The sequence below is a fragment of the Cyprinodon tularosa genome, unplaced genomic scaffold (assembly GCF_016077235.1).
Source record: "Cyprinodon tularosa strain WSP-4 unplaced genomic scaffold, ASM1607723v1 ctg129, whole genome shotgun sequence".
Taxonomy (NCBI): Eukaryota; Metazoa; Chordata; class Actinopteri; order Cyprinodontiformes; family Cyprinodontidae; genus Cyprinodon; species Cyprinodon tularosa.
The window spans coordinates 124,667-136,056 of NW_024038103.1; the positions used below are offsets into that span (position 1 = coordinate 124,667).

The 11,390-nt window shown below is 43.4% G+C and overlaps 1 protein-coding gene across 1 annotated transcript in view; it reads right to left on the reverse strand.

Annotated features, from left to right (window-relative positions):
* Positions 1–11,092, reverse strand: part of LOC119777895 (A disintegrin and metalloproteinase with thrombospondin motifs 3) — an 81,712-nt gene extending 70,620 nt beyond the window's left edge. Inside the window, exons 1-2 of the mRNA XM_038276899.1 lie at positions 10,585–11,092; positions 5,708–6,132 (exon numbers count right to left, since the gene is read on the reverse strand). Of these exons, the coding sequence (XP_038132827.1) occupies positions 5,708–6,132; positions 10,585–10,672 (513 nt within the window). The 5' untranslated portion in view covers positions 10,673–11,092. The remainder of the gene's footprint in view (positions 1–5,707; positions 6,133–10,584) is intronic.
* Positions 11,093–11,390: the final 298 nt, after the last annotated feature.

The following is an 11,390-nucleotide window of genomic DNA, read 5'->3' on the forward strand; positions in this document are numbered from 1 at the left end:
ATTTGCAATTTTTTCCACTAAGTCAGACTCACCACAGATAAGTGAAAATGGGGACGAGCATGTCTGTTTTCTCGGGGGGCGGGCGGGCCTGCTGGGTGGGGGTCCGGGCGGCTCCGGCGGGGGGTAGTGTTGGGGGGCCGGTCTGGGCGGGCTGGCTGCGCTGGCTGGGTATTCGGGTGGGTTTTCCCTCCTGGAGGCATGGCGGGGCTGCTCTGTTCCCGCTGATCGCGGCGGGTGGGGCTGCGGGGCGGGTGGGGGCCTGGAGTGGCTATGGCCGGCGCGTGGTGGGGGGCCGGGGCGGCGGAGCTGCTCTGGCCGCGTGTCAGGGCCTGGTGCGGGCTGCGGGGGGGGGCGGCGGACGTGGCTGGGCTGCTTTGGCTTCGTCCGGTGGGGGGGCGGCGCGGTTCGCTCCGCTCTGGCTTTGTGCTGCCCCTCGGGCTGCTGGGGGGGTGGTTGCGCCGGCTGCGGTCTGCTCTTCTTGCGGTTTTGCGCCGGGCGGCTTTTCTGCTCTCGGGCTGATTCTGTGCGCGGTGTGTTTCGTTGCGCGCTGTTGGCATCGGTCTTGGTGGGGTGGGGCTGCGCTTTTGGCCGGGGGGGCGTTTTGGGGGGGGTCCCGCGGCGCTCGTGGCCGGTTCGCGGCGGATGCGCATGGGCCCCGGCCGGGGGCGGGGCCGCCTGAGTGTTTTCCTGGGTGGTGCGGTCGCGGTGGGTGTTGCGGCCGGTCGCCGGGGCTTGGTGCGGGGGGGCGGGGCGTGTTTCGGTGCTCTGTGGGGCTGGGGCGTTTCGGTCGGCGCCGTGGGGGGGCTGGTGTTCGGTGCCCGGCCCTACTTCGGGGTGGCCGGCTGCCGGCGGGGCCCGCGGACTCGTCCCCGCGGCTCCCCGGGGCGCCGGCATGGCGGTGGCTGGGGGGCTTCTTCGTGGCTGTCTCTCCTCCTGCCTTGGTGGGGTCTGGTTTCCGGGGCTGGCCCTGCCTTGGTGCCTTCGCTTCTGGGGTCCCCTTGGGCGCCTGGAGCTTTGGGTCTCCCGGCGCTGGACTCAGTGCTCTGGGGGGTGTGCCTCTCCGGCTCTCCACAACCACTATTGAGCATTTTTTTCTATGGTTAAAACTTTACATGCACAAGTTCACCCTCACAAACAACTACAGGTGCTAGGCTTCAGGTACTTAGAGATTCACTTCCAAACAGAAACCCCACATTCATATCTTCAGGTAACACAGAGTACTGTCAGACTTAATAATATTACTTTAGCGATAGTTTCAAGGTGTTTGCTTTATTGTATATCTCGTACCATGTTTTTTGGTTGTGCTGTTCTTTTTTCTTTTTTTTTTTTTTTTTTTTTTTTTTTCTCCATCTCATTACAGGTGTTGAAGCAGACTGAAAATGTTTTGTCATTGTCTCCTTCCTATCTCCTCTTTCTTTCATCTTTTGTCCTGTTTTTTTCTTTTTCTTTTTCCTTCTTCTTCTTCTGTTTTTCTGCTCTACTTACATTGCAGTGTCCATATGAACTGTAAAACTCCCTGCATAATTATAATAAAGCAATTTATATACATGAAACAAGTGGAGTAGTATGGCAATTGCGATACCGCTACACTTGTGAAAGTAAAATCTGTTGGGCTCCTTTTTGCATCAAGACAATTATTCTTATTGCCACCTTGCCAGACAGGACACTGTAAAAAAAGAAAAAAAAAAAAAAAAAAAAAAAGAAAATGGGGACGAGCACGTAGGACGGCCTTACGTAAACATATTACCAGAATGATTGACAATTAGGAGGACCGATTATTTTGATAATCCACCTGGAAAAAGAATATCCTCCACTTTACCTTATGCTCAAGTATGCCAAGTTCCATTAGCCTCGCAAGACCATCCTGATCTTGCAAGCTTTCAAGATTTCACTCGCTAATCAGTCTGGAGACTCTCCGTTGAAGAAAATTTGGAGCCGTTCACCAAACAAACGTCCAATCAGCAATGGCTTTGAGGCGGGTTGAGGTGTGAAGCATCGAGAAGCGCGACAGTTCAGTCTAAAGAACATGGCGGCTTCAGCCGATGAAACTAGCGTTAGCGTGGCTATCAAGCAAGTTTTATCAGAATTACACAGTATTTCTTCACTGAAAGAAGAGCAAAACACTGCTCTGGAGGCTTTTCTCAGAGGAAAAGATGTTTTTGCTCTTCTCCCAACTGGTTTCGGCAAGAGTTTGATCTATCAATTGGCTCCTCTTCGTCGTCGCTCTGTTACGTCATATGCTTCGTTGATCTGATTGATTTATTTGGCCCGTCTATCACCAACATAGGCCAATCAGCTAACCAGTATTTTCGCCCCTTCCTAAAATTACTTCTATGGAAGGTTTCCAGATGGATATGCGGAGCAAATCCATCTGGCGGAGTCAGGTTAAAGTTCCATTGCTTTATCAGAAGATTTCTGTAAAAGAAAGCTTAGTCTAAATTGGTGAATCTATATTTAATTACTCTGTGGCTAAAGGATCTGATGTTAACACAAATAAACTGAACATTGTTTAAATCTGAAATCGAGTTATAGAAGTTTAAATTTAATTCCTTTTCAAAGTGATGCATTCCATTTTATTACATGACATTCAGTTGCTGATGGCACAAGTCTTTGCCCATACGGGTCTCTCTTCATCTTCTCATCTCATTTCCTGTGCACAGTTTTCACACTGTGTACATCTCACTTCGCTCCCTTACTGACAGTCACTCACCAACAGTTTGCCATATCCTTCCTTTTTTCTCCTTGTATCATCAGCTCTATTAAAAGCTCTTTGAGCAACTGTTGAGCAACCAAAATATTTCACCGGGGCAGTTTAAATCCTGAATGTTGTTGGACTGTAAGTAATTAGTCTGCTCTCTCTGCGTGCATCACAAAGCAGCCAAACACAATTCGAAAAAACTGAGAATGTAATACATGTGAGGTAAGCATGGGCCAGTTACCGGTAGCCCATTAGTACTTTTTTTAAAATAATAACACCTCAAAGAAGTCAGAAAGTCAGCGGCATGTATTGTGATGCCTTTTTTACTTAAAACACTCTCCAAAATTAACAGTCAGCGAATAAGCTGTGATGACTAAATTGCGCTAATCCTTTCATTTCTTTATTATTTGTTGAATTCAAAACTGTTATTCATGTCAAGAAAATTGTAACACTTCTGTTTCACTTTTTATAGGATTGTTCCTTTCAAAATAAAAATATAATAATTTGTAAAATTTTTGATTAGCACATCAAACCAAAAATAGCTATTGGCAATGCAACTCCATTGTTTAAAATCCTTTCAATCAGAGATAATAAGGAGGAGTGGTCAGAGGCTTCTCCAGCTGTTTGGAGGATAGAGTATAAAATTATTATTCCCCTCTGGCACTTGTTGCTGCAAACACAGGTTAGTTTCCACCCATCAAGGTGTCACCCATTAGACCTACTAATGCTACTGTACCATCGGACTTAAAACATACACAGCAGGGCTGGGCATTTGCATTTGTAATCGTAATTAAACAAAACACAATTTTCAAATCACAGAGCGACAGATTTTTAATTACACTATATTTAACATGTAAGACACTAAATTTCTCCCTCCAGCCCTTTAGTTGGTGATTAAATGCTTGAAGTGGGTCTGTCTCCATACAGAAAGATAGAGATGGTAGCACTTAGCATGAAGATCCATCCATGCAAGTAGAATTAAACACTTTTTCACCCAATAGTTACATTAAAGTCCTGTAAAAATAGCTTTCAATAACCCAAAGCCTGAGATGAAACATCTGGAAGCTTGGGGTTAGTGCAAAGGAAAATGGAAATAAAATCACAACTTTTGTAAAAAACAAAATCTCAATTTAGATTTCTGGTAAAATCGTTCAGCCCTAATATGAAGATAGTCTAACATGGATCAATAATTTAACCCCATTGCTTTTCAACATAGTTGATTCAATAAAATACATTATACAATTACTAGAAAAGCCAGGAAGATACAGGTTTATTTTTTTAGACATGCAAATTATTCCAGCACACACACAGTGTGCTAGAAAGCTTGTGTATGTAGTTATACTGCACATTTACTTCTTTAACTTGTCAAAGCAACCAACAGATTATCAAAGCAAAGACCAACAAATGTTCTTTCTAAATGAGAGTATTTATAGAGAGCGTGAACGATCAAATGATAGCCTATATCGAGAAAGGGAGAAATCGGGATGGATGGATGGATGGATGGATGGATGGATGGATGGATGGATGGATGGATGGATGGATGGATGGATGGATGGATGGATGGATGGATGGATGGATGGATGGATGGATGGATATTAACCTATTAAAAATTGCTTTGGTTTTTTATATAATGGTAAAAGAAACAAAATAAATCAGGAAGCAAAGAGAGAAAAGTATGTAAAGGTTTTAAATGGAAAGGAGAAGATTGAAGTACAGGAGATAAAAGAAAGATAACACAAGTCAACACAATGAAGTTTGTCTCTAAAACTGCAAAAAGTGAATTAAAAACTGAGAAACCACAACAACAAACAACATATTCATATATAATAATAACAACAGCTATGACATCAATGTAAAGTAAACAGTACAAGGTAATACCACATGCATTTAGTGGTTACCGTGGACAAACTGAGAGTGTATTCTTTCAAACACCTGAATGTAAACATGCGTCTGTGCATTTGTGAGGATGTGTCCATAAGGTTTCTCCATAAAAATGTTCAATTGTGGTTGTGGGAGCCGACAGACTCGACCTACTAGTACATGAGGACAAGACTAGAGAAATTGTAATCACTGACACCCAACTGCCACCAAGCACAGAGGCCTAGGAGCCCCGCAAAGAACAGCCAGACCTTACCCCACCCTCAGAAAGCAGCAGACCACAGTAACGGGCGACCCCCTGGGAGCCACTAAGCCAGTGAATATCCAGCCATGGACACAGAGACACAAGCTCTGGGAGCACAACACCACCTTGCAGAGAACTGACCAAGCAACCCCAGATACCTAGAGCCACTAAAGCAGAAGTGAGCAGAGGCACCAGCCACCAGAGCGGAGTACAATAGGTGGAAGCAGACAAATAATCAAAGAGAGGGTTCAGCTCAAAACTCAATTTGAAAAAAAAAATTAAACACAATCAGATGCAGATACAACAACTTACTAAACATAAACACCTCAGAAAAACAAACATCATACACCCACTCGTGTTCCTCAAACACATTCTGTACCCCAAGGTCCAGGTAGCACCCTTTATGAGGGGAAACCTGTCCACGGACCCAGAAAATGTTCCTTTATTTCTGGAGGAGAGACAAGCAGACCACCCAACCCTCCACAACAGCTGAGCAGCCCAACCGCCCTACGGATACCTGAACATTAGCCGAATGACCCAGGCCCAGACGTCAAACCTGGTCCCAACCAGAGACAGGACCAATAAGAGTTTGCACAGTCCATAAGCAAAATATATTGCAACCCTAGCAATGGGCTGTATTTTTACAGCTTTTTCAGGGCAAAGTGGGTAAAGTGTCTTGATCAAAGACACTATTATTGAGAAGGGTGGAGCAGAGACTCAAAAGAGAAACCCACATAATGAACCCCTACTTCCTGAGCCAAGACAAGTCTCATCCTTTATTATTGTATGTGTTATATTCCCTTGTGTTTCTCATGTTTTGTCAGGTCATTCCTCGGTGACCTCCGTGACCTGAACAGAACAAATATAATACTGCTTTTTCCACCTACCAGGCCGTCACAGTTGCTGAGAGCCACTGTGCCCCCTGGCGTGTCTGTGATGTCCCCCACGTACAGACACTCATTGTGCAGAGGCTCGGAGTACCGGATGCTGTCACTGTCGTCGTGCCACTCCATCTTGGCTCCGGGAGCCACCAGCCTAGTGTTTTGGCGCAGGCGCAGGTGAAACTCCCGGCCGAAGACGGTGACATTGTAGTAAAGCCTTTCCTGACTGGCTTGGTGATCTTGGTTCTCCTCGGCTCCTTGAGGTCCTTCCCACTGATTGTTGCCTTCTCCTACCTCCCTCTTCCGGCGCCTACGGGACTGCCCCACTGCCACGCGACCAGCTGAGACGGCATGTGACAGAAAGTGGCCCTCTGCATCCACACTGATCGGCCGTACCAGTCCATAGTCCCCCAGGATGTGCTGAAGGGAGTCTATGAAAGAGGAAAAAACAGAGTTGGATGAGGGAAATAAGCCGGAGAACCTGAGATAGGTGTAAAGAGTAATATTGGATGAAAGCAAAAGGAAAGAATAAAAATTACATGGGGCAGGAATGAGGGAAAACTGGAAAAAGAAGTAAAGAAAAAAATTTGATTTTAAAGTGACTCAAGTCTGGTCTAAAATTACAAATGCAGAAATTATGGAATTGGAAAATGTTGTTTGCTAGTGTTGATTGTGACCAAAATGCAGAGATAAGGATGACAGGCCAACATTGTGAAGAAAAACATGATTTTAAATATGAGAACAAAAACACAGAAATACAATCAAGCATAAGAAGTGTCAACCCTTAAAAATACACTTAAATCAATGTCCATTGGATTATGACAAATGGTTTGACAAAAAAGAATGAATTATAGAGGATCTGCTAGTTCCCCCATATTGGCTTTGAAAGTTTAAAAATCAAATTTGTCATGCTTTCACCAAATGCATCACAATTAAAAGAACTAATATCCTCTCCTTTTTTTTTTTTTAATAAAGGATCAAGACTAGAGACCTATACTTTCAAGACACATATCTGAATGCTTTACTGATTCCTTTATTCTTTACTCCACATACAATGTGTTGCTTAAGTAAAAAAATAATTATTGCTATGGTAAAATAAAACAAATCAGTAAAAATCCAATTTGGTACATCCAACCTCAGAAAACACCAGGAATCCAATTTGGTCAAGAAAAAGCTTGATCAAAAGCGCCAATATACAGACTGGACCACCTAAAAAAAGTTAAAACTAGCAGATTGTAAAGCATTTATGGATTGCAGATTACTAGTAGTCTTACATTTACAATAAGTGTAGTGAAAATTAGTGTTGAAAAATTTAAGATTAATATTTCAGACCAATTCACAACCATTTAATGAAAATTATGTTACTTTAACCTTTCATCATTGTCACTGTCACTGAATGAAAAGAAAAATAAATAAATACCTAAGATCAAGCTATTATTAATTAAATCTCTTTTATTATATTATCAACTGTTAATGTACAATTTGCGTTCTAATCAGTGTTAAACAGAAAATGAAAATACATGGTTAGAATTTTATTCAGATTCTCCCTAAAACCAAATTTAATTTTACCAAATTATCGAAAACATTTTTAAATAATTAAAAGAAACAAAAGCTGTTAAAGAAGTGAGGAGATAATATCCTTCACTTTATCCTCTTAATGCTGCGTTTTAGACGTGCCTCTCTATGAAGATCCACTCTTTTTTATGTTGACAGACGTTGCCTGGCAATTTCTGCACATCAATAGTTTGTAGGTGACATCTACCGATTTGCTTTTAGATTTATGTGTAGCTTTTGCCCTCTAATTTACAGGACTGAATAGATACAAGAATAGACATTGGTTAAGAGATGCATGTAATTAAAGCTTAAAGTTTACCTTTTCGCACTTTGTTGTGTAACTTGATTACAGTTTATTGTAAATCCAGGTAATATACCAAAAACATGCATTTAATCAACCAAAATAAAACCCAATAAAAGGAAAATCTATTTAGGTGTAATGTTATCTTTACAAATGTAAACCCAATTGTTCTGTGAATGCCTAAGAGATTTATTAATACAAATTAGCAAACGACACAAAGAGTTTTGGGTAAAATAATAAATCAAAAGGTTGTTAAGCTGCTGAGTGTTATCAGAGGGAGGAGCAACCTCCTCAAGTGGAAAAATCTGTTTAAAGTTAATATAGAATTCTATAAAGAGTTGCTTATAAAGACATTATGTAAGTTTTTACTGAAGCTATCTTTAAAATAGCCTTTTTATTTGACCTCATATGACTAAAACATCAATTGATGAGCAGACTGACACCTCAGTAGTTCAGTGCCAATGCATTTCTGAGCCTGTAGCATATTTTCCTGAATTTACTTCAGGTTAGAGGTTCCCGAGCTGTTCAGCGGCTGTAACATCAACTCCGTCCATGTTGAATAGTTCTGACCTAGCAAACAATCGAAGCATTTTGTTCAATATGGATTTTGTGGATATTCAGCAGCAATAAAAAAAAAAATAAAATAAAAAATTGTCAGTAAAAGTGTGGGCTATGTAAATGAGTAGAAGTTTGTGTTTGGGCCACAGGTGGCAGTGTCATTAGAAAACTCAGTAATGCCTCTTTAAAGAGTCTTACAAAAAGGGAACACAACAGCCATGTTGAGAAGGTACCCTTGCAACCTTCCGTCTTATATAAAAACCTTGCTATATATGGTGAAATACTTACACTGTACATCACTCTGAAAACACACTAATTACACTGCAAAACAAGGTGGTGGCAGCATAATGTTGTGGGGAGGTTTTTCTTCAGCAGGGACAGAGCAACTACAGCACAAATATGGGAAAATGTGTAACTAATATTAGGCCAATTCCGGTAAAGAAGGTTAAAATATCACAGATGACTTTAGTCTGCAGCTTCAGGCATTACTTTAGTCTAGAACAGGCATCACCAAACTCGGTCCTCAAGGCCCCCTGTCCTGCAGGTTTTAGAGGTTTCTCTGCTTCAGCACAGCTGGTTATAATGATTGCAGTAGACCCAAAGCCTGTTAATCAGCTTTCAATTAAAATCACCTGTGCTGGAGCAAGAAAACCTCTAAAACCTGCAGGATAGGGGGCCCTGAGGACCGAGTTTGGGGATGCCTGGTCTAGAATAAACATAATAATGAGAATAAGAATAATTAAAATTTATCCCACATTGGAGAAATTTGCCTCTGCATTTAACCCATCCCCTTGGGGAGCAGTGGGCTGCCGGCATGGCACACCCAGAGAGCGGTTAAGGGTCTTTCTCAGAGACCCAGAGTGGCAGTCTGTGGGAGTGGGGCTTGAACTCAGAACCTCTGGGATACAAGTACAATATCCTAACCACTAGGCCACCACTCCCCATCAGGACACCTGGCAGTGGGATTGCCAAATTTGCCCTCAGGATTTCAAGCTGTCCTAACCACTAGGCCGCCACTCCCATTAGATAGCGCAATAATCTAATAATTAAGATAATAGGACATTCATCTCTTAGAGTGACTTAGTGAAATTTCAGATGTAAATCCAATCAAGAATGTATCGCAAGACTTATACATGCCTGTTTATAGTTATTCTTTATCCTGTCTTGGTTTGAACTATTTTGTAAAGCCAGAATGTGGGATGATCAGAAATAACTACAGGGGTATCTATAGAGTATGTTTGTGGTGGACTGAATGCAAACTCACTGCACAGTTAAACACAATTTTATTAGAAAGAAATTTCCAAAATAATAAGTAATTATCTTACACCCAACAACCATATAGGCCTATATATAGTATATATGTATATCTATTCTTTTGTCTTTGACTATCATGAAATGTACAAATAAGGGGGGGAAAAATCTCCCCTTATTATCATATTTTAATCTCCCCTGAATCCTCCCCTTCCAAACAGAAGCTCAAGCAGAGCCGCTGCCCCACCCATGCTCCTACAGGCGACCCCGACGCTTGGGTGCGTGCGTTTGGAAACGATAGCCTCAGCACTGCGCGCTGAGCTCCTGACACCTTCTGTGCCCTTCCACTGACAACAGGAAACCCAGAGACACATCAAGGCGCTAATTCCAGCATCCTCACGCTGTTTCATTCCTGTCACACTATCCGACTTCAAAAAAAGGAAAAAACATTCACTGTATGAACTAAATTAACCTAGTAAATGTTTTGAACAGAAAAGAAAACAATTGACTTTGAATAAATTACAGATGCATTGACATGTTATTATTTTTTACAAATATTTGTAGTTATAGTGGCATTACAGGTATGGGCTCACACACCTACACGCGCAAAAAAAACAGAGCCAAGGCCGTTTTATGGTGCCAGTGTCCCCCAGACAGGTGAGCACTCAGGTTAGTCACCACCTCATGTTCCACAGGCGCACACATCATGTAGGCTATAAAGTTTGCATACTGATAACATCAAACCCACTCTCTTAATTCCTCTTAAACCTCTCCATGTTTGGGGAACAATTTGATGATGGAGTGATCAATAGGCTGACATCCGACTCCCTGCGTCCTGTCACAGGTCGATAGATGCGACAGCGGCCGAATCAGATAACGTTCCGGCTACTTCCCTGCAAAACCTGGCTGTGATCAGTTCATCTGCTTCTTCTCTACAGCAAAGATTGGATCCATTAAATTGGAGGAGCAGTCAGATCCCAGCGCGGCGCGGCGCGCGGGGACCCTCGGAAAGTACACGCACAACAGCGGGACGCACTGAAGTTGCAAATTGTCTTATTTTGTGGGTAAATAAGGCTGAAAAAAGGGTGAAACAAGCAAGAAGAGAACCGGGCGATAAGGAGAGGAGTTTCGGGGGAGCGCTCAGATGAGCCCCGCTAATAAGAGATGAGATCAGATCCGAGTATAAACACTGAGCACGTTTGGTTTTTACTGTACTCACCAACGCTACTGGCGATATAAAGGCCGCTGGTGTGCAGCAAGAAGGCCGGCAGGATAATTAGGACAGTCAATCCTGGCGAGAGAGCCATGACAGCTCCGAACTGCGCAGGTGAGAGAGTGGGACTCCGGGCTCCAGTGTGGTGAAGTTCCCCCGCCTGGCGCGACCAGCCACGCCACGACAGCAACAGCGCAGCAGCCCACAACTAGACTGCCAAGTGCGCCGGGAAAGACGGAGCTCTCCTCCTCTCTCTCCCTATCTCACTCTCTATCTCTCTCTCTCCTTTTTTTTTTTTAGCCAAGGTCTCTCACTCTCTCCTCTCTCTCACTCAACTCTTTCCTTTCTTTCCGCTCCACGTCTCTCTCCTCTCCTCCCTGCCGCTCTGACTCTCGCACCGGCCACTGGTTTCCCACCCACAGCCCGTGTGTCTAAGTGTGTGAGATGTTTCACGGAGCGCTGGCCCACTGACAGACAGGCCCGCTGACAGCTCCCTGCTTCATCACACCTCCAGCATGAGAGAGGCCTCGGCCTAAACTCATCTTTTTCTTTTCTTTTTTTTTTTGTACAACTTATGCGCTCTTTCTAGGATCATAAATAGATGTCAGCGCTCCGCTCCAGCGGTCCCTGATATGCTGCATGCCTTTTTATAAACTTTGAATATTCAGCGAGCCGTCCCAGACTCGCTGAACACCAGCGCCCCTAGTGGCTGCTTAAAGGAAGCCGCTGGGCCCAGGGGCCCAATTTACAGGCAGAGAGAGGAGAGCTCCTTCTAGTCTTTGCTAGCCTGTATTGCCCTCATTTAGCACATG